Genomic DNA, 21,245 nt, shown 5'->3' on the forward strand with positions numbered 1-21,245 from the left:
AAAAAATTTATAAAAAGGAATTTCGCGTGTTGATAAACTATTGCTTTTTGAAGGAAAAAAATACAGTTGAAGCAAAAACTTGGCTTGCTGCCCAGTTTCTGGACACTGCTCCAGGAAAATCAATCATCAAGGATTGATAAGTTCAGATATGGTGTAATGAGCACCGAAAACGGTGAACGCACTGGATGCCCAAAAGAGTTTATTACCGACGAAAACATTTAAAAAATCTACAATATGATTTTGAATGACCGTAAATTGAAATTGAATGAAATATCAGACACTTTAAATTTATTAACTGAACGTGTACATCACATCATTCATGAATATTTGGGTATGAGAAAGCTTTGTGCAAAGTGGGTGCCGCGCGAGCTCACTTTTGACCAAAACAACGCCGAGTTGATGATTCGGAGCAGTGTTTGAAGATGACCAAGTGTAATGAACTCGAATTTTTGCATCTATATGTGACAATGGATGAAACATGGCTTCAACATTTTACTCCGAAGTCCAATCGACAGTCACCCGAGTGGACTGCACACAATGAACCCACTCGACAATGAACAGTCGGCTGGCAAGGTTATAGCATCTGTGTTTTGGGATGCGCATGGAATAATTTTCATTGACTACCTAGAAAATGTAAGGACTATAAACAGCGATTATTATATAGCGTTATTGGACTGTGTTAAAGACGAGATCGCCGAAAAAAGACCGTATTTGAAGAAAAAGAAAGTGCTGCATCACCAAGACAATGCCCTGTGTAACAAGTCAGTGAAAACGATGGCAAAAATCCCTCGAATTGCTTCCTTATCCATCGTATTCTCCACATCTGACCCCTAGTGATTATTTCCTGTTCTCAGATCTCCAAAGAATGCATGCTGGGACGAAATTTTCGTCGAATGAAGAGGTGGTCGTCGAAACTGAGGTCTATTTTGAAGTAATGGACAAATCGTACTACAAAAAATGGTATCGAAAAGTTCGAGGTTCGCTATAATCAGTGTATCTCCCTTGAAGGGAATTATGTTGAATACAAAAAAATAATTTTGCCAAAAATTGTGTCTTACTATGGTAGGCCGAGGACTTTTCAATTGACCTGTTATTATACATCATGAAGAGGTGACTTCACTATTATTTTATATAGACTATATAATAAAATCTACTATCTACTTTTATCATAAACATAATACATAATCACATTGCAGTGAATATATTATTACTTCGAACAACTTAACCAAAACAACTACAAGGTCACAATCAGATTTCCGAATAGAGCATCAATATCAAAACTATTTTCAGGTGATAAAATTTTAATTTTTTCCCAACTCTTCAAACGTCGTCGGTACCGTTTCGAATGGTCGAAATTCGAATAGAAAAACACTACATTTAAGCTGCTCTATGTTTATTGGCACTTTAACTTTTGTTATCCTCACTTATTCATTTTTGTTCAATAACAAATTTATACGGATAAAAATAACTAAGAAGCACGCAAAATTATCTTTAAAAAAAGCCTTAAAAGTAGTTTATCGAGCTTCCCAACTAATTCTGAATATCAATAAAGAAAACAAATGATAGCATGATGAAACATTTTGAGTCCATTTTTCCCCAGACAACTGATAAAATCAATCACATTAAGTGCAAACTGTAAGTCTTCCAATTTTTTATTAAGATAAATCTTATCTCATGAGTTACTTAGTAATTATATACACAACTAAAATGGATAAAACTATTCAGTTACCTTTATATTGTGGATGTTTAAAATAAAAGAGATATTGTTTCAAAGATGGCCTTAAAAGGTAGTAAAGTTTCACCTATTTTATTGGAATATTAAGTGGCTTCTCGCTGATTGTCAACAAAAACTGTTACCATCTACTGGTATATATCAGATTGCAACTATTTCAATTGCAATAACTAAATGTATTGTTTTTTACCAAGAGAAACATCTGTTGCAAAAGTGGTTAATTAAATCCGTCAATTTAAAAACCTCATACTAAGTTTTGGAGTAATGCTATTTCTAGTAATATCAAATCCTATAAAGTCAATACTTATAAAGAGAAAGGAGTTTATTAATATGATGTATTTATCAATAAAATATTACGCTATTGTGAGACTTACAGAAAAATCTAACTTTACAATTATATGTTCTAATAATTATAGGACTAGATATTGAAGAAAATGTATAAAGTGTCAGAGACAAGACCAAAAGGTAACTTCTTGCAATATGCAATAATCTGATAATATATCATCGTGTTTTTTTTTCTACCTTTAGAAATATTATGTAAAGTATTTAAAAAATTGTGAAGGCACATTTATTATTATTTATATCTTATTTTATATTATTATTTATTATTTATATCTCTTGGATATATCGATTTATTGAAAACCTAGTCATTGCATGGGAGATATTAGAAGAATTTATAAAATTTTTGCGGACTATTACAATTTATTGTTTATATTTGGCAATAGAAATACTGTAGATAACACACAAATGTAATAATAGTAATACTAACTGTAATAGTTACTAAATTATTTTTATTACTAGAGTAACTTAATTTAATTTTCATTAAAATTTAATTTAATGTTAACATTAAAACAGTAACACTGACATTTATTTATTTACATTACCCATTTAAATACCAGTTAACCTTTGTATAAAATATTTTTAAAATACATTTAATAATATATCTAATCTGATAAATAATAACTTATTTTCTAATTGCCGTAACTATCATAAAATAAAAAATTAAAACTTTGTCCAAAATATATTGGAACAGATAATATTTGAATATACTGAATATTGTAAATATATATTACAATTTTGATTACAGAACCTACTCCTTCTTTATATATTGTTTATAGATACTTAATTGGACACTATCCATGTTATACGTAACCATGCAAAATTTTCCATTTTTTGCCCTTTGCAATCCTATTTGTTTCATCCACCAGATCAAGCAACAGTTGTGGACATTAATCACTTTAAAAAAGATCACCATTTGCTGACAATATTTAAATGAGAGTTTTTCTTTTGGCAGTAAAGAAAGTCTAGAGATAGCTACCCACATAAACGAATTAAAAAAAAAAATTTTTTCTTCAGTTTTTAAACTTGTCAATTTACTTCCTCTGAAAAATATTATATTTATACTTACTGCTAAGTATTTTTGAAGATTCTACATTCATTAAATTATTTAACTTGTAGCCTTATTTTTCTTTTCTGTAGGTTAAAGGAAATGATCTGTGAATATACATATATTACATATTTCAATTCAAATATCGATATAGATTTTTATAAAAGACTTATTATTAATTACAATTAAGATTTTCGTTAAGCAATGAGAAACCATATTTAAACCTTGTTGTTAATCAGTTAAACGTTGTTGTTTTAAACTTGAAATATTCATGTAGAAGATCAGAAGAGTTTTCCAATTAACGAACTACTGTAAGTTTATCATTATTTACTTTTAAAACCGTTTCTGCGCAGAAACAGACCCCTTTAGAAAATAATAAACTTTATTTGAACCTTCACATCCTGTAAAATAACACTTATGTTATATTATGCCTTTGCATTTAAACAAATTATATTTACCTTAAATGCTATAAAAATAATACCATAATAACAAATTTCCTTACAATTATACACAAAAATACAAGAAAGCAAATATAGCCCGTCACAAAGTTGTCATGAAATTCCAAATTGAAAGAAAGCAAGGAAATAGAATATTTTTACTTCCGACCATTTAGGGAATGGGACGAGCAACATATGGTTACGGATGGGCCTATTTAAATTCCCATTCTATATTTCTAAGTTTGGCGGTTTAACTTGGGCATATGATAAATCATGAAGCGCAAAATCACACGTCATGTAATACAGCAAAGCACAACATTGTAACTCCGGGTATTTGTAATGTTTATGTTTTGCTGGAAACATAAATAGAAGATACATTTATTTTGGAGGACATTGCGCTGGAAACTGGCGGGTTAAGTTATTGTCGACTTTCTTGCCATTACTCAGAAACCTCGCTTGTAAGTGTAGAAGAGAGGATCTATCATCTATCATCATCATCATGCTCAGAAGAGCATCCAAAGTATCATTTTTTTTCGCTTAGCTGACTTAATGAGAAAAATCTATGCAGAACTTATCTATACTTTTGTATGAATCTGTCTGTTGTATGAACAATGCGTATTTCAATATTTTAGATGCATCGGAAATGCTAATTTTTCTACATACTAGGAAGTAGGTAAGATAAAGAACAACACTACTTTTGCATCACGTTTATTAAATCTGCATGAACCATCGGTTGGTATTATTGGCCCAAGTGCAAAAGCTTGGATAATGGAATGTACCACTTACGATTGAAGACAAATACATGGGTTGATCATTTTTATCAACCGTACGCCTGTTCGACAAATAGGATTTTTTTAATACTACTAAACCAATGTCAACTAAATTACAAGTTTCTTTGCTTAATTCTTTGATGTACAGAAGAATGTTTAAGAATGTTTGGGTTTGAAATTAAACTTCTTATTTGGTGGAATGTTATAATCCTTGGATATATGCACAATATTATGGAGAATCGCCATTTCAGCCATTTATTAGGGAGCAAAGCATATTAATTGTCTTTTAGAATTTTATAGGCGTTTTTAGGGATTACAAGGATATGAACATGCTTCAAAAATATTTTAAAATATTAGACTCTTAAGGTAGCATTATATATTATATATATATTGGAAAACTCCGTTAGTTATCAGCACTTCATTTAGTAAGCATATAGTTAGGTAGTATTCTTCATGAGATTGTGTATTATCAAAGCGGCAACCTCCATATTAACTTCCTAAATTTCTTTCCAGATAACTACCAGCTGTTCATTTTCTTCTGGACAGTATGTTTGATACTGAATATAGATCTGTCATCTAGAATGAGAACAATGCGCTTGTAGGAACCTTGGGTTGACGAATGAGGGGTAGTTCCTCCATGTCTTACTACTACTGGTCCATTATCGGCATTCATTCTGTTAATATATGCGAAACCTAATGTGAATTTTCTTTTGGTATATAATCTTCATTGTTCAACATAAGATGCAATTACCCGTCAGCATTTATTGGTTCAGGATAATATAACAAGTTAATTGAAAAATCTCCGACCTGACACATAAATGGCGTTACTAGAATTAAATCCGTATGTTTTTTAGTTAGCCTTAACCCTCAAAAGATGCGTATATAAATTTGACAGCTGTCGTATCATTAGTTTGTGAATTATAGCATTTTGAGTGAATCAAATTTTGTTATTGTGAACAAAAAATGGATAAAAAGGAATTTCACGTGCTGATAAACTATTGCCTTTTGAAGGGAAAAAGTACAGTCGAAGCAAAAACTTGGCTTGATGCTGAGTTTCCGGACACTGCCCCAGGAAAATCAACCATCAAGGATTGGTATGCTAAGTTTATACGTGGTAAATTGAGCACCGAAGACGGTGAACGCAGTGGACGCCCAAAAGAGGTTGTTACAGACGAAAACATTAAAAAAAATTACCAAATGATTTTGAATAACCGTAACTTGAAATGGAATGAAACAGCACATGCTCTAAAGATATTAACTGAACGTGTACATCATATCATTCACGAATATTTGGGTATGAGAAAGCTCTGTGCAAAGTGGGTGCCGCGCGAGCTCACTTTTGACTAAAAAACAACGATGTGTTGATGATTCGGAGCAGTGTTTGAAAATGATCAAGCGTAATAAACCCTAGTTTTTGCATCGTTATGTAACAATTGATGAAACTTGGCTCCATCAAGTATTTATTGTATACATAAAAAATACAAAATGATGCTGTGGCTCTAGGTCCGTACTATCGAATTAGGGTGCTTTGCCAAATCTGTAATTTTTTGATTCACAAATTGATGGCAGTTTTTTTTGTAATTTTTAGAAAAAAAAAACGACCTTAAACTGATTAAAATTTTGAAACTGAAACTTCAAAATATAGGCTTGTTTTTAGCTACTATTTTATTCTAAATATATAATAATATTCTGTTAATATTATATTATTTAATATAACAATTAACTCTATAAGAGAATCTAGGATATAAAAAAGTTTAACAACCATAAACGTGATTTTTGTTGACAAAACTAATTTTATTACCAGTGCTGCGTTACTTTTACTGCATTCCGAAAAAGCACCATTACCACTGAAATTTCGACAAATTATAATCTGCCAAAACAGTTAACAATCAACGAACACAGTTCACAATCATATTTCCAACTAAGTTCATTTTGAATTGCTTAATTTCATGAAAAAAATCCAAGGTAGTATTTGTATAAGTCCTTAATCTACTGATGGTGAACCAAAAATTAATAAATCAATAAAAGCAACAAAAGGTTTGTCTTAAAAAAGAAAGGGTATAAATAGATGAAAGGTGCTTTCCAAAAAAGGAAATTATTATTTTCATAATTTTGTTATGCTAATTTAACAGCAAACAAACTGAACGTATGCCATAATACATTTGTTCAAGAACACAAGAAGTATTTATTAGATGAATATACAGTGTTTCAATTATTTACATTACGAATGTCTATCATATAAGTAAATTTCACAGATTTATATAATATCATTGAATCCAATTCAATGATCAACAGAAAAGACATAAATTAGAATTATAGAATATAATCTAAACATGTATTAAATTTTGGTGATGAAATTACTGCAGCATAAATCCTATAGCTTTAACAACAGCAGCTTAGTAGTTTGTCATGAGCCTCTGAAGCTAAGTAGGCATTTTTCTTAAATAGCTGTTTTAGAACTATTAAAGCCGGTTCTCGTATATAAGAAAGAATTCGCTAGAAATTAGTAATACTTTTTGTTCAAAATTGTCTTTTAAATAATTGTTCAGTTATTCGCGCTATTTTAAAAACCTTAAGGGGAAATTCCACATTCCAACCACAAACCATATTGTTAAATCCAACGTAAACATAATTTTCATACATTTTCTATAGAAGATAAGCTATATATGTTATATTTGACAACATGCACTGATAGTAAAAACATTTCGATGTGACTCGTAGACTTTTCCAGAAAATTTATAATATTAAAAATCAAGTAGTACTGTCTTTTATTTTTTTTATAATTAGTGCAACGGTTAACAATATTTTAAAATGCATTAAATTAAGAATATAATCACATGAGTTACCTGTTTAATTATATATACCAAGTAAATATATAAAAACATGCGTATTTATTTTTATATTGTGGATATTTAAAATAAAGGAGAAATCATTTCAGAGATGATCTTAAAAGGTAATATAATTTCATATATTTTATTGGAATCTTAAATAGCTTCTGGCTGTCTTTCATCTTGTTTAGACCAAGTGAGCTTTTAGTTTAAGATGGATGGTATATATAATGTATAGGCATATGCGGGTATATACCAGCTTACAATTCATAGTCTTTGGTTTGACTGTCTAGTATTTAAATAACTTATAATAACTATAATTTTAAACGTATGTGTAGTTTTCTACATTTCTATATTGTAGAGACAGCAGAAAGTTATTAAAAGTCCTAATATGTTATTATAAGTGAACGTTTAAAATCGTTAAATCTTTCAGGATACAAGAATAAACGTGTTATCGTAATTCTACTGATGGTTAACGTCTCATTAGTTTACTTGCTGCTTTATTTTGACGTGATCAGTACCTCAAAATGTGCGGAATATTTTGAGAAACCTCACGCAAGACATAAAATACGTTTACGTCCAGCTCAATTCTCCTTCAACATGAAGAATCTCAGTGAAAATGATTACAAAAAGCTTGTGGACATCAACAATTTTTCATTTGTTATTTTGAATGAACACTTTTGCGATTCTATGGAAGTCTTCTTGTTAATTCTGGTAACATCAGCGCCTGGTCATACGGAAAATCGCCTCAACATTCGCAGTACATGGGGATTTCCCAGGAAAGATATTAAATTAGTGTTCGTCTTGGGAATGTTTGCTGACGAGCAATTGGAGGAAGAAATCGAAATGGAAAGTAAATTGCATGGTGATATTATCCAAGGCAATTTCATAGATTCTTATCATAATTTGACATACAAAACCGTAATGTCATTGAAATATGTGGTATACCACTGTCCCAAAGTACTGTATATTCTAAAAATGGACGATGATTTATTTGTCAACACTCCGCTGCTACTCAATTTTCTTAAAAATGACCTGTCTCCCTATGGTTCAGCCAATCTGTTCCTCTGCAACGACATGACGGGTTCGCCAGTCATCCGAGATAATCGATCAAAATGGTACGTTCCTGAGGACGTATATCCGGATAGCATTTATCCCAGTTATTGTTCTGGATGGTATGTAATTTTTTCACCCGATGTTTGTTTCCAATTATACCAGCAAAGCCAAAACCTCAAGTATCTTTCTGTTGATGATGCCTTTGTATATGGCATTGCAGCCCGTAAAGCAAATTTGAAACATACCGATATAAGCAAGTATACTTTGGCAGGTAAGAACCCGAATTCCCTGTTTGAAGGAAAATACGATAAAATGCGTTTGCTTTTTGGCTCAATGGAGATGAGCGTTAAATTAGTTAAAAGGTTTTGGGAGTATTTTCGAAACAAACCTGTGCCCTTATCATTAGCAGATAATATAATATAAAATACACTAGAATAAAATACCAAAGACAGTAATCTAAGTGCCAATATAACAATTTATTTTTGGATAAAAAAATATTAAACGTAATATTATGTTTTCATATAAATCATAATTGTTGTTCTTGTTATTTATGTATAGTTATTTCAGTATACTAGGGCACTGAATGATAATATTCAGAAATTTACAATAAATTATTTAACTCGAAACAATGTTATGTTGTATTAACTCCAATTCGTAGCCAATCTCACTTTTCCACCCGCACAACACAATCCAAAACAACCGATGCATTTCAACGCCTTACAGTACAAAAAAAAAGACAAGCGGATACATGTTATAATTCAATTTGTAAAGACATAAAACTCTTTTTAAAATCGGAGTGGATTTTTCCTTCTTATTTTATTAATTAGCGTTACTCTAATTATTATTGTAGCTGTTTAGGTCACCTTAGTTGAATCACATTAATAATATATGCATCAGAGGTACTATAATGTTAAATTATATTTTATATTGCTATTTTTGTTTAGTTATTTTATTTACATTAGTATTTTATATCATAAATTTAAAATGTATATATACATATATATATATATATATATATATATATATATATATATATATATATATATATATATTTATATATAAATAAATACAATTAGTTAAGATAGTTGTAAAACATATGAAACATTAAAAAATGTGTTTGATAAGTTGTATATATTCTAATTTTTGTTTTCATATTTTATTTATATTGTTTGTGTTTGTGTTTTATTTAGATTTGTATATTTTGTTCATTTTAAACCTTTTATTGCAATAAAATTTGTTATATAATATATAATTTCAATTTTAACTCTCATTTATCTGTTCCGGAGAATTATATAAACCGAAAGAAATAATAAATCACAAAGCTTCGAATTGTTTGTTATCAATTTATTTCTACTACTTGTTAATCTGTTGAACTATCTACAAAATCAGAAATGTATAGCTATCAAGTGTACAAATATGATAATTTCTCATTCTTATCCTTACCATAATCTTCAAACAAATTCTTTTTCATATTATTTAATATAAATATCCCCTTGTTCCATAGCAATTTATAAAATTAGTTCTAAATAATTAGAAAATATAAAATTAGTAAATTACTACCTTATACACTTATTTTCGTATTGTCTTCTGCTTATTTTCTCTATTAAATAACACATAATTATATATAACCTAAAAAACTGTCGCAAGCATAAAATTAACCTTAAAAAAATAGTTCTTTAACTGTCCTAAACAACTACACGTAGCTGTGAAATTTATCAAGCTGGCTTAGAATAAATGTGCATGAGAAGCGCGCACGCCATTTAGAACCACTCTTCAGGTTCCCGCTATTATCGCTATAATACCAGCTACCGTGTTTGTACATGTTGTGTTCTTGCATGTGACTGATTTAATCGGCCTCTTATTAGGTATTTTAGATAAGGCGCTGAAAATGAAAATATTCAAAGCTCAATTGATCATACTAATCACCATAAAATATTACGCGGTCCGCCCATGGGTGGCATGAAATCAACAATCTACCTTCAGCACATACATAATATAAGCAGAAGTCAATCGCGTCAAGGTAGCCGTTGGTGGCCCCATTACCAACAAAGGTCTCATTGTTAGTAACATGAAAGCCTGCGTACGTTTCCTCATTCACATTTCTGCTGGCAATTTAGTGCTTCCCAGAGCCTATTCAGGCCATTCAAAACAAACGAGCAAAACCTTATGCGCTGCAAACCGGACTAAGATAAAAATATACAGAGAGAGAATGATGACGTTAGACTTCAATCTCAACCTCCGATGGACTCTTGTGATCACAGATGTAGCCCAGCTGATCGTGGTCGGCAATATCGTGTACGAATTCAACCTATCAGATCTACGATGCCAATGAATCACCGACCTGAGGTATTAGGCGAGAATAACATACTATGCCAGAGATTTCTACCAGGTACTGCAGAACCATGCTAAACCATTCTCTTCAAGAATATATAGAGTGTCTAAATGAAAAATTTACTACTGACTAGAAGACAATCAAAGAACTCGTATTCTAGCGCAGTACTATCACCCAAAAAGAAGCACGTCAGCTAGATAATATGCAGCAATTAAACACATCTCAACAATATCATGATTCATGATATCATTCAGTATCACAAACATCACAGTTGCAGTTTTCTCAAAACTGAGTAAGCTTTATACGTATTGTTTTGTGCTGTTAAGTTACACCTGTTAGACGGGAGCACAGACAGAATAATCAGGTTAAAGTCAAGATGTTCCGTGAAAGGAAGGAAAAAAGAGAGAGTGAGTGAGAAAGACCTAGTCATACTGGTTGTTTATACCCTCGGGCCGCTTGGTTCAAATCATCATGCATTGCGAACCGTGTCCTATGATGTAAATTTGCAAACGTAAGTGTATATGTGGTGGCCTAATAAATCTCCGTGATCGCTACATATTATTTACTATCAGCACCATCTTTCGATATATGATTGCACGTTCTGATTTAACTTTTTCTTTAAAAATTGGAATCTACAATAAACAGTAAACAAATAATATGTAATAGCTATTGTATATTAAAAACTAGCTGACCCAGCGAACTTCCTGCCGAACAGTCGATGAATGTCGTGTTACTGATTAGCTGAACTAAATTTATGATTTATTATTAATATTGTTCTCCATTCACCAGACATCAAATTAAATCAAATGCTGATTTCAAAATTCTAAATATCTTGTAAACAAAGAGGAGATACGATTCTTGTTTTTTCTAGAAATTTGTTAATTTATATTATTGGGTTTTTCTTTCACGGCTGTAGATAACTTCCTATAAAGTAGACATATTAATTTGTTCTCTCTCGAAAAACTGTAAAATATAATTTTACGTGATCATACTATTCTCAATCGTCTTTGTCCAAAGTTGCCATAAATCTTTAATAACAGTTCAATTGAAAAGTCATCGCCTACCATAGAAAAACATATTTTTTTGGCAAAATTAGTATTTCTTATTCAACATAATTCCCTTCAAGGGTAATACACTGATTATAGCGATCCTCCAACTCTTCGATAAAAATTTTGTAGTACGATTTGTCCTTTGCTGCAAAATAGGCCTCAATTTCGGCGATCACCTCTTCATTCGACGAAAATTTCTTCCCAGCGAGCATTCTTTTGAGTTCTGAGAACAGGAAATAGTCGCTGGGAGCTAGATCTGGAGAATACGGTGGACGAGGAAGCAATTCGAATTTTTTTTCACACACTTGTGACACGGTACATTGTCTTAGTAAATTAGCATTCCATGTCCATTGTCACATATCGACGCAAAAACTCGAGTTTATTACGCTTGATCATCTTTAAACACTGCACCGCGTCGTTGTTCTTGGTCAAAAGTGAGCTCGCACGGCACCCACTTTGCACAAAGCTTTCTCATACTCAAATATTCGTAAATGATGTGATGTACACGTTCAGTTGATATCTTTAGAGTGTCTGCTATTTCATTCAATTTCAATTTACGGTAATTGAAAATCATTTTGTGGATTTTTTAATGTCTTCGCCGGTAACAACCTCTTTTGGGCGTTCACTGCGTTCATTGTCTTCGGTACTCATTTCACCACGTCTAAACTTAGCATACCGAGCCTTGCAATAGCAACCTTGATGGTTGATTTTCCTAGGGCAGTGTCCGGAAACTCGGCATCATCCCAAGTTTTCCCTTCAGAAAGCAATATTTTATCAACACACTTTATCCATTTTTTTCACAATAACAAATGTTACTTCAGTCAAAATGCTATAATTCCCAAACTAATGATCCAACAACTTTCAAATTTACACACGCATGTTTTGTGGGTTAGGGTTAACTAAAAAATCATATGGATTTAATTCTAGTGGCGCCATCTATATGTCAGGCCGGGGACTTTTCAATTGACCTATTAGTTCCATCTATATGGGAATAACCGAGGATTAAAATGATATAACGTCGTTATAATATTTTAAAACACTAACTTTCTGTTTTGTTATCGGTTCAAATGCAAAATTTAGGTTTTTGTCTTTCGATTCAAAATTTCCACTGCGGCCAGATTTTGATTTTGAAATAGGTTCTGACTGTGGCCCCAACACAGTTATGTTATTTAACAACTTCAAATACTCACTTAATTTTTATGAACATTATCCTCTATTTTATATTACAAAATTCTATAAACAATCTTTAGTCCCAGTGACATTCGATCATAGTGAGTTATTGTCGACCAATCAATCTCTTAGCCCGCACGGCTAAAATATTTGTTCATATATTTTATTTCCCTCATCTGACAGCTATACCTGGTTTCTTAATTTGGGCGTATTTCGTTTTATTGGAATATATTTATATGTAGCGCATATACACAAAAATTACGGCCTAAACTGATTCCTCTAATAGTCTTTAATTTTGCCAAATTTCACGACCAATATTTTCGCTAAGCCGTTTAATATGTTATATAAATTAGTAAATGGAAAACCGAATCTTCGAGTTTAACAGTTAGGTCAGTAGGTTAGTTTATGAGTTGTTTACATTGGTACTTCGCATTTTCACCTAGATATATGGCCAATCAAAATACATGTAAGCATGCAATAAGTCATTCTCACGGTTTTCCATGACAACTCTCAGCTATCTGCAAAATAGATTAAACATCTTGATTACCAGAATACTGCCGCCGAAGTCCAACAGCTGCAATCTCAGCAGCTTAGTATCTCAGGTGACATTAGCATCTCAAGGATAGTTAAAATGCTCTTAACAAATATTATTACAAATAATTAAACCAGTTTGATAAATAATTGTTTTTAAACCATAAAAGGCGGTTCTCGTGTAATAAAAACAATTCACTAGTAACTAAATTAGTAACAATTATTGTTCTAAAACTGTAAAATAATTGTTCAGCTATTCGCGCTATTTTAAAAACAGCGCGTGAGATTCCAAATTCCGAATGCAAAATGAATTCATTTTGTTAAATTCAACGTCAACATAATTTTCATATATATATTCAGAATTATATAGAAGATAACGAATATATGTTGTATTTTTACAAATACATATACTGATAGTAAAAATATTTCTATGTAACTCATGTTATCAATTAGAGTACTTTTTTCCAGGCAACTGACTCTATTAAACATCAAGTAGTGTCGTTTTTCCATTTTTTTTATTGAGATTAACCTTATGTAATGAGTCGGCTAATTAACTATATACACAAGGCAAATATATAAAATCATTCCTAGTTACCTTCATGACATATTGCGGATGTTTAAAATAAAGGAAAAATTATATCAAAGATGACCTTAAAAGGTAATACAATATCATATATTTTATTGGAATCTTAAATGGCTTCTCGCTGTTTTTCAACAGGTTGTGTTACCAGACAGTTTAGTATGAGTATATTTATAATTTTAAACATTTTGTTTCCTACCGAAACAAATATCCGTGGGATATGGCACTATTTTAACCAATAATTTATAGCCGAAACAATACTAAAGGATAATTCTAAAATACTCAAGATGATTTTGAGGTTTGGATAAAGAATACTCTGGTATACCAAAAAGTATTGAAGACGGCAAGAGCTCTACTCTAAGGGGACTGAAGAAAGCATATCAGACAATATCTAAATATGCAAAACAATTAGATAACAACTTTAAAACATTTGAAATCACTTGAAATTACTTTAAGTAATGATATGGCTATTTCATATTCTAAATGTGAAAGAAATATATGAATAAAATCGTTAAGAAAATAACAAATCAACATTGTCGTCAAAGTCCAATCTTCCTGAACGAAAACTTCTGCTATACATTTGGTAAGACCAACTATGTTCAAGTCTAACATATGTTCAAACTAAACAGAAACAAAATGATAGTATGAGATTTGAGCCCGGTATTAAAAAAACAGCCGTTATTCAAATAGTGTTAAAATATTCAGCTTGATGTTGTAAGATCAATTATAAAGATATTCGGCTACTAAGTCACGGACAATACTTTTAAAAATTTGTTTAAATATGTTACTTTTTCAATTAAGTATAAATATTTTCCAGAGAAACTCAGCAAGAAGTTACTCAAGGCTCCAACATTATTATAAACAAACATTTAATGTCGCTACTTTTTTTTGCAGGATTCAAGAATAAACATATTATTGTAATTCTACTGCTGGTTAACGTCTCGTTAGTTTACTTGCTGCTTTATTTCGACGTGATCAGTGTCTCAAAATGTGCGGAATATTTGGAGAGACCTCACACAAGACATAAATTACGTGTACGTCCAGCTCAACTCTCCTTCAACATGAAGAATCTTAGTGAAAATGATTACAGCAAACTTATAGATATTAAGAATTTTTCATTTATTATTTTGAATGAACACGCTTGTGACTCTGCGGATGTCTTCTTGCTAATTTTAGTGCCATCAGCGCCTGGTCATGCTGAACATCGTCTCAACATTCGTGGCACATGGGGCTTTCCTAAAAAAGGTATAAAATTAGTGTTCTTCTTGGGAATGGTTATTGATCAACAATTGCAGGAAGAAATTGAAATGGAAAGTAAATTGTATGGTGATATTATACAAGGCAATTTCATAGATTCTTACCACAATTTAACCTACAAAACCGTAATGTCGTTAAAATATGTGGTATATCACTGCCCCAAGGTACTATATATACTAAAAATCGACGATGACTCGTTCGTCAACACTCCTTTGCTGCTCAATTTTCTCAAAAATGATCTTTCTCCCAATGGCGCAGCTAATCTTTTCCTCTGCAACGACATGACGGGTTCGCCAGTCATCCGAGATAATCAATCAAAATGGTATGTACCTGAGGACGTATATCCAGATAACTCTTATCCCAGTTATTGTTCCGGATGGTATGCAATTTTTTCGCCAGATGTTTGTTTTAAATTGTATCAACAGAGCCAAAATCTAAGTATCTATCTTTTCGTTGAAGATGCTTTTGTTTATGGTATTGCAGGTGGTAAAGCTAATCTAAAACATATCGATATAAGCAAGTATACTTTGGCAAGTAAAAACCCGAATTTGCTGTTTGACGGCAAATACGATAAAATACGTTTTCTCTTTGGCTCACCCAACATGAATATTAAATTAGTTAAGAGGTTCTGGGAGTATTTTCGAGGGAAGCCAGTGCCGTTGACTTTAGGAGATAGTGTAGTATAGAATACATTAGTATACAACAGCTAAGTTAATATCCCAAGTGCCAATATGATAATTTACTTTCATATTAAAAATATAGATTAAAATTTTTCCTTCTAAAACCAATTTTTGTTATTATTTTTATTTATTTAAATTTGTTATATCCGTGTAATTAATTATTATTGAAAAGTGTACAATAAATAATGTAACATCGCCTCAGTAGTTTTTCCTGCCAGTAAATGTCACTTTAAAAATATTTAGTAACACAGAAATAAAATGGTTTCGGTGTGAGCTATGATTAGCTATTTTAAAAATTGGTGATTTAGATAGAAAATCTTTTAGATATTTTACATCAATCGCAGTAATTATATTTTAATTAATTGTTCTTTCATTACATAAAATATATGAGCTACTGACATGGGAGAAGTTGTTGAGGTTTGATTTCATTTTATATACTTGACTTCATATTTTAAAACCGTTCGGACCGCTATCTTTAGGATTATTATTATTATAGGTTATAATTTTTGTAATTTTATTAAGAGACGAATACAAACCGCTTTTTTAATATTGTTATGTTACTTAAGGTGGCCAAATATTTAGTATTAACTTTCTTATAGCTCGAAAAAGACAATTGTCTGCTTTTACTATTTTCTTCGCTGTGACAAATTACTCAATGTTCTAATGACAAATTGGGGCTAAGAACAGTTACAACAGTACTGCGTACTTTTCTGGATATAATCACATTACAACCTCATTTAAGTAATTTCTTATATTAACTGTTGTATATTCCGGTGAACTTTGTTTCACCTATAATGTATTTTTTTAAACTTTTCATCAGCAGTTAACAGGCCAGTTGAAAAGTCCCCAGCCTACCATAGTAAAACACTTTTTTTGACAATATTAAGAAAGGAAAGTGCAGGTTGAAGAAAAGGAAAGTGCTGCTTCACCAAGACAATGCACCGTGTCACAAGTCAGTGAAAACGATGGCAAGAATCCATGAATTGGGCTTCGAACTGCTTCCTCATTCACCGTATTCTCCAGATCTAGCCCCCAGTGACTATTTCCTGTTCTCAAATCTCAAAAGAATATTCGCTAGAAAGAAATTTTCATCGAATGAAGAGGTGATCGCCAAAACTGAGGCCTACTTTGAAGCAAAGGACAAATCGTTCTACAAAAATGGTATCGAGAAGTTGTAGGGTCGCTATATCAGCGTATCACCCTTGAAGGGAATTATGTTGAATAAAAAATTTGCCAAAAAAATGTGCTTTACTACTTATGTAAACTGACCTCTTATGTAGGCATTGAGGAGAGGATCCCATATTCTACTTTTTCCAGCAAAAAAAATTGTAGCTAGTTTACTAAAAACAGTATTACATCTAGTGTTACCGTGTTATGCAGTATCAGACGATAACCATGGAACGGTCGTTTTCAGAGTTTCTAGAGAAAATTGCAATAGTGTATGAAAGGCCAGATCAAATTATGTTGTTAAAAACATTAGTATATCGGTACATACGGCTAGACCAATTGTAGATATTTTACATATCTAGTCTGAAACAAGAGTTTTCCGAACAACGTGTACAATTTACAAGAATCAAATCAGGCTATTCCGAATATTTATTTTGACAAATGTTCCGTATCGCTCTGAGACTTTGCTACCATTCTTTATTCATTACTATTCATAATACATGTTATATATATGAACTCAAAATGTTAGAGAAAAATGATATTTTATTGAAATGTCTATATACTGCAAAAAAAATCTAAAAAGTCATATTACAGTGATTTGTAATATCTGATTATCAAATGAATGATGTTATTATAAACTTCTATAACGGATTAGGATAGTCCTTTGGATAGAGGACAATGTTCGAAATCCTCCACTCCCCAAATAAAAGACATACAAAAGGATGGCTCTTAGTTTTTTATTCGCTATTACAGGTGTTTTATTGCAACAATATGTTGTTTACTTCGATAATGTCGATATATATTAATGGTTCTATAATACGAAAAGTAAGGCTTTATGGCTATGAATATTCTCCTTAGATGCTATTGGAATAACCTATGTCTCCTTGTGCTTAGAATTGTAGTAGATCCACTATTCATCGCCAGTTAAAATACACCACAAAAAACTTATTTTTTCTTATCTGACGAGCACTGAAACGGCGATATTGAAACGGTTCAATGCGTGTTATAATACATTTAATATTTCCTTTATTTATTCTTAAACCATACGGCTCTAATCGTGAAGAATTCAGGAGAACCCAACATCTGTATCAGCGAATATATCACTATCGTGTTTTTGATTTTATAAAATATTTATAATTAAGTTAAGCTTTTCAAATATTTTTTAATTCATTGTTATGTTTGTTGAGATTTTATTTTTCTGGGTATAATATTATTTATCTTATCTCTACGTAATCAATTACCCATATATCGTGGCTTTATATACGTATAAAAAGACCACCCATAGTTCATGTCATGTTAGATTGTGCCAATATAAAATTAAGATAAAAGCGCATCAAATATGATGTTCGAAGGTAATACAATTTCATATATTCTACGGTAACCTTAAATATATTCTCGCTGTATCAAAATATTACCAAGACTGTGTGAGTGTAGTCAGTATTTTTTTAGTGTTAAACTTGAGTAGTTTTTGTATTTAATATTTACAATTTTAATGGATTATCTTTATTTCTACTTATACTTTACGCAACTGAAGTCAGAACTTCATCATTAGAAAATATTGAAATTATTCCATATGAATTTTGATTTGTTTAATGTCAAAAAATAAACTCTAGTATTACTAAAAAAATGTAGATTTTTTATACAGTACTGGACCACTAAGCTAAAAATTGTCGTGTAAACCTAGTTATGTATTAGCATCATTGACAAAGCAGATGTATTTGACATTATGCTGTCCAATTATCTTGCCTTAGTACTAATATCATACAGTTATGAACATTGAAAATCGAATTTCAGAAACTATTAAAAGATAAAAAATTTGGCTAGATATAGAATAAATTAGAATAAATTAGTAATACCCAAAAACAGCTTGAATTTATATAAAGACCGAGACGTTGTTGCTGATACATAGTTAAAATTATTAAACTTTTCAGGATACAAGAACAAACAAATTATTATTATTCTGGTGCTGGTTAACGTTTCGTTGGTTTACCTGCTACTTTATCTCGACGTGATCAGTACCTCAAAATGTGCGGAATATTTCGAGCGACCTCACGCCAGACACAAGATACGACTACGTCCGGTTCAGTTCACCTTCGATATGAAGAATCTGAGTGAAAACGATTATAAAAAGCTTGTGGATGTTGAAGATTTTTCGTTCACTATTTTAAATGAACACGCTTGCGACTCTGCGGATATATTTTTGTTAATCATGGTGCCATCAGCACCTGGTCATCTAGAGCATCGTCTCAATATTCGTGGCACATGGGGTTTTCCAAGAAAAAATGTAAAATTAATGTTCCTACTGGGAATGGTTACTGACGATAAATTACAGGAAGAAATCGAAATCGAGAGTAAATTGCATGGTGACATCATTCAAGGTAATTTTATAGATTCCTACCACAATATGACATATAAAGCCGTGATGTCGCTAAAATATGTGGTATACCACTGTCCCAAAGTACTGTATATTTTAAAAATGGACGACGACTCATTCGTAAACACTCCGTTGTTGCTCAATTTTCTCAGCAATGATCTGTCTCCCTACGGAGCAGCTAATCTTTTTCTCTGCAACGACATGAGCCGCTCACCAGTGATTCGGAACAATCGATCTAAGTGGTACGTTCCTGAAGATATATATCCAGATCGTTTTTATCCCAGTTATTGTTCTGGTTGGTATGCAATTTTCTCACCAGATGTTTGTTTTCAATTGTATGAGCAGAGTCAAAATCTCAAGTATCTTTTCATTGACGACGCTTTTGTGTATGGTATTGCGGCAAGTAAAGCGAATTTGAAACATACCGATATGAGCAGGTATACATTGGCAGGGAAGAACCCAAATTTCCTGTTTGACGGAAAATATGATAAAATGCGTCTCTTATTTGGTTCACCTAATATGAACGTTAAACTAATCAAGAGGTTTTGGGAGTATTTTCGGGGCAAACCTGTGCCGTTAACTATAGGAGATAGTGTATTATAAATTATATTAAAGTACCAATTACAACACCAACTCAAGTGTGTACCGTGTAATTTAGTATATTCATGACAAATAAGTGCCAATGTGATTTTTAAAGTTAAACAGATTTTTTGTATTATTACATTTATTTACAATTAATGTATTAGGATTGTGAATTTATTTTTAAGGATTTACATATATTATCATACTGAACACTTCTTAAGTTTCACTTATCATGTTGAATACTTCAATTAGAAATAGTGGAAATAGTCAATTAACGCCCAGATCCAACAAAAATACTCGAAGGTCAAAAATTGTGACCATTACTTGACCAATACATTGTTCGTTTGTATCAAGAACATATTTCCTACTCTGTAATATCCAGTTGCTTCTAAACACCAATGGAACCACGGCCAGTCTAAGTACCGCTTACTTAACATATATAATAAAAATATTAAAAGTTTATTTTTATTGCGTTAGATTAAATATGCAAAACTGTATAAATCCGCGGATAGATTGCAAAAAGATTGAGAAAATAGTATCTATTAATAATATTTTGAAAAAGATATATAATATTTTACTATGAAACATTGAATTAAAAATAAATCCCTCAATATTCAATTATAATCACTTGTCAGCTTGGTTGGCGAATGGTCTAGGCGACAGGATAATCCTCATACTGTTGTGATTGTCCATTAGGCACTAGTTCGACGTCCGACATGGAAAATTATCCCAATCATGACAATAACCAGGCTAGGTAAGAGCGTATGTAGGTAGATTTAATGCTTAGGACTGTGGTTCAGACCCAACGTTAAGTAGGGTTGTAGTTGGTAAAAATGAGACTTTAAAATATAAGAAAGAATCATTTATATCATAATATATTTATAATATTTACTTAAATGTATTATCTGTTATAACATGTAGTTTAACTATATTAAATTATATTTCAACTTTATTATGTTTATTGATATTTATCTAAATATATCTTTCTTTTATAATGCATAAAATTAAATAAAATTTCTCTTGGTTACATGTTTGTCTATCTTAAGTAAACAAGAATGGTTATTCTATAGCTTATTTGATATTGTTTAATGACTATTATAACTAATACACATTGTTTTGTACTGCATAATGAAATATTTTTTATGAAATATTTTGATAAAAACATTTTTAAATATATTGTTTTATTTTCTTGTTACAAACTTTGATGTAAAGAAACTGTTGTATATTTTATATAATTCTTATAAGACTTAGTTAACGCCCTGTGATACTGATTTTAATAATTATGTTATATTATATTTAAGAAAACTTTTGTA

The 21,245-nt window shown here is 31.2% G+C and overlaps 3 protein-coding genes across 5 annotated transcripts; all 3 read left to right on the plus strand.

The window, feature by feature from the left end:
• Positions 1-1,701: 1,701 nt before the first annotated feature.
• On the plus strand, positions 1,702-16,006 carry LOC143206733 (beta-1,3-galactosyltransferase 1). 3 transcript variants are annotated; one of them, XM_076419407.1, is made up of 2 exons: positions 1,702-1,787; positions 14,767-16,006. In XM_076419407.1, the coding sequence occupies exons 1-2, from the start codon at positions 1,775-1,777 to the stop codon at positions 15,813-15,815; spliced, it is 1,062 nt and encodes a 353-aa protein (XP_076275522.1). In that variant the 5' UTR covers positions 1,702-1,774; the 3' UTR covers positions 15,816-16,006. The 3 variants fall into 3 exon arrangements, with proteins under 3 accessions (XP_076275522.1, XP_076275523.1, XP_076275521.1); XM_076419408.1 differs by lacking the exon at positions 1,702-1,787 and adding an exon at positions 13,807-13,950; XM_076419406.1 differs by lacking the exon at positions 1,702-1,787 and adding an exon at positions 14,250-14,455.
• Positions 7,121-8,839, plus strand: LOC143206736 (beta-1,3-galactosyltransferase 5). The gene is made up of 2 exons (XM_076419413.1): positions 7,121-7,279; positions 7,588-8,839. Exons 1-2 carry the CDS (start codon positions 7,267-7,269, stop codon positions 8,631-8,633), a joined length of 1,059 nt encoding a protein of 352 aa, XP_076275528.1. The 5' UTR covers positions 7,121-7,266; the 3' UTR covers positions 8,634-8,839.
• A 2,242-nt stretch (positions 16,007-18,248) lies between the features above and the next one.
• Positions 18,249-21,237, plus strand: LOC143206738 (beta-1,3-galactosyltransferase 5-like). Its single transcript, XM_076419414.1, has 2 exons — positions 18,249-18,328; positions 18,908-21,237. The coding sequence occupies exons 1-2, from the start codon at positions 18,316-18,318 to the stop codon at positions 19,951-19,953; spliced, it is 1,059 nt and encodes a 352-aa protein (XP_076275529.1). The 5' UTR covers positions 18,249-18,315; the 3' UTR covers positions 19,954-21,237.
• The last annotated feature ends 8 nt before the right edge of the window (positions 21,238-21,245 follow it).

This window comes from Rhynchophorus ferrugineus, unplaced genomic scaffold, assembly GCF_030347505.1.
Source record: "Rhynchophorus ferrugineus isolate W39M unplaced genomic scaffold, kcgeb_rfMv2 rfM1, whole genome shotgun sequence".
NCBI classification, from domain to species: Eukaryota; Metazoa; Arthropoda; class Insecta; order Coleoptera; family Curculionidae; genus Rhynchophorus; species Rhynchophorus ferrugineus.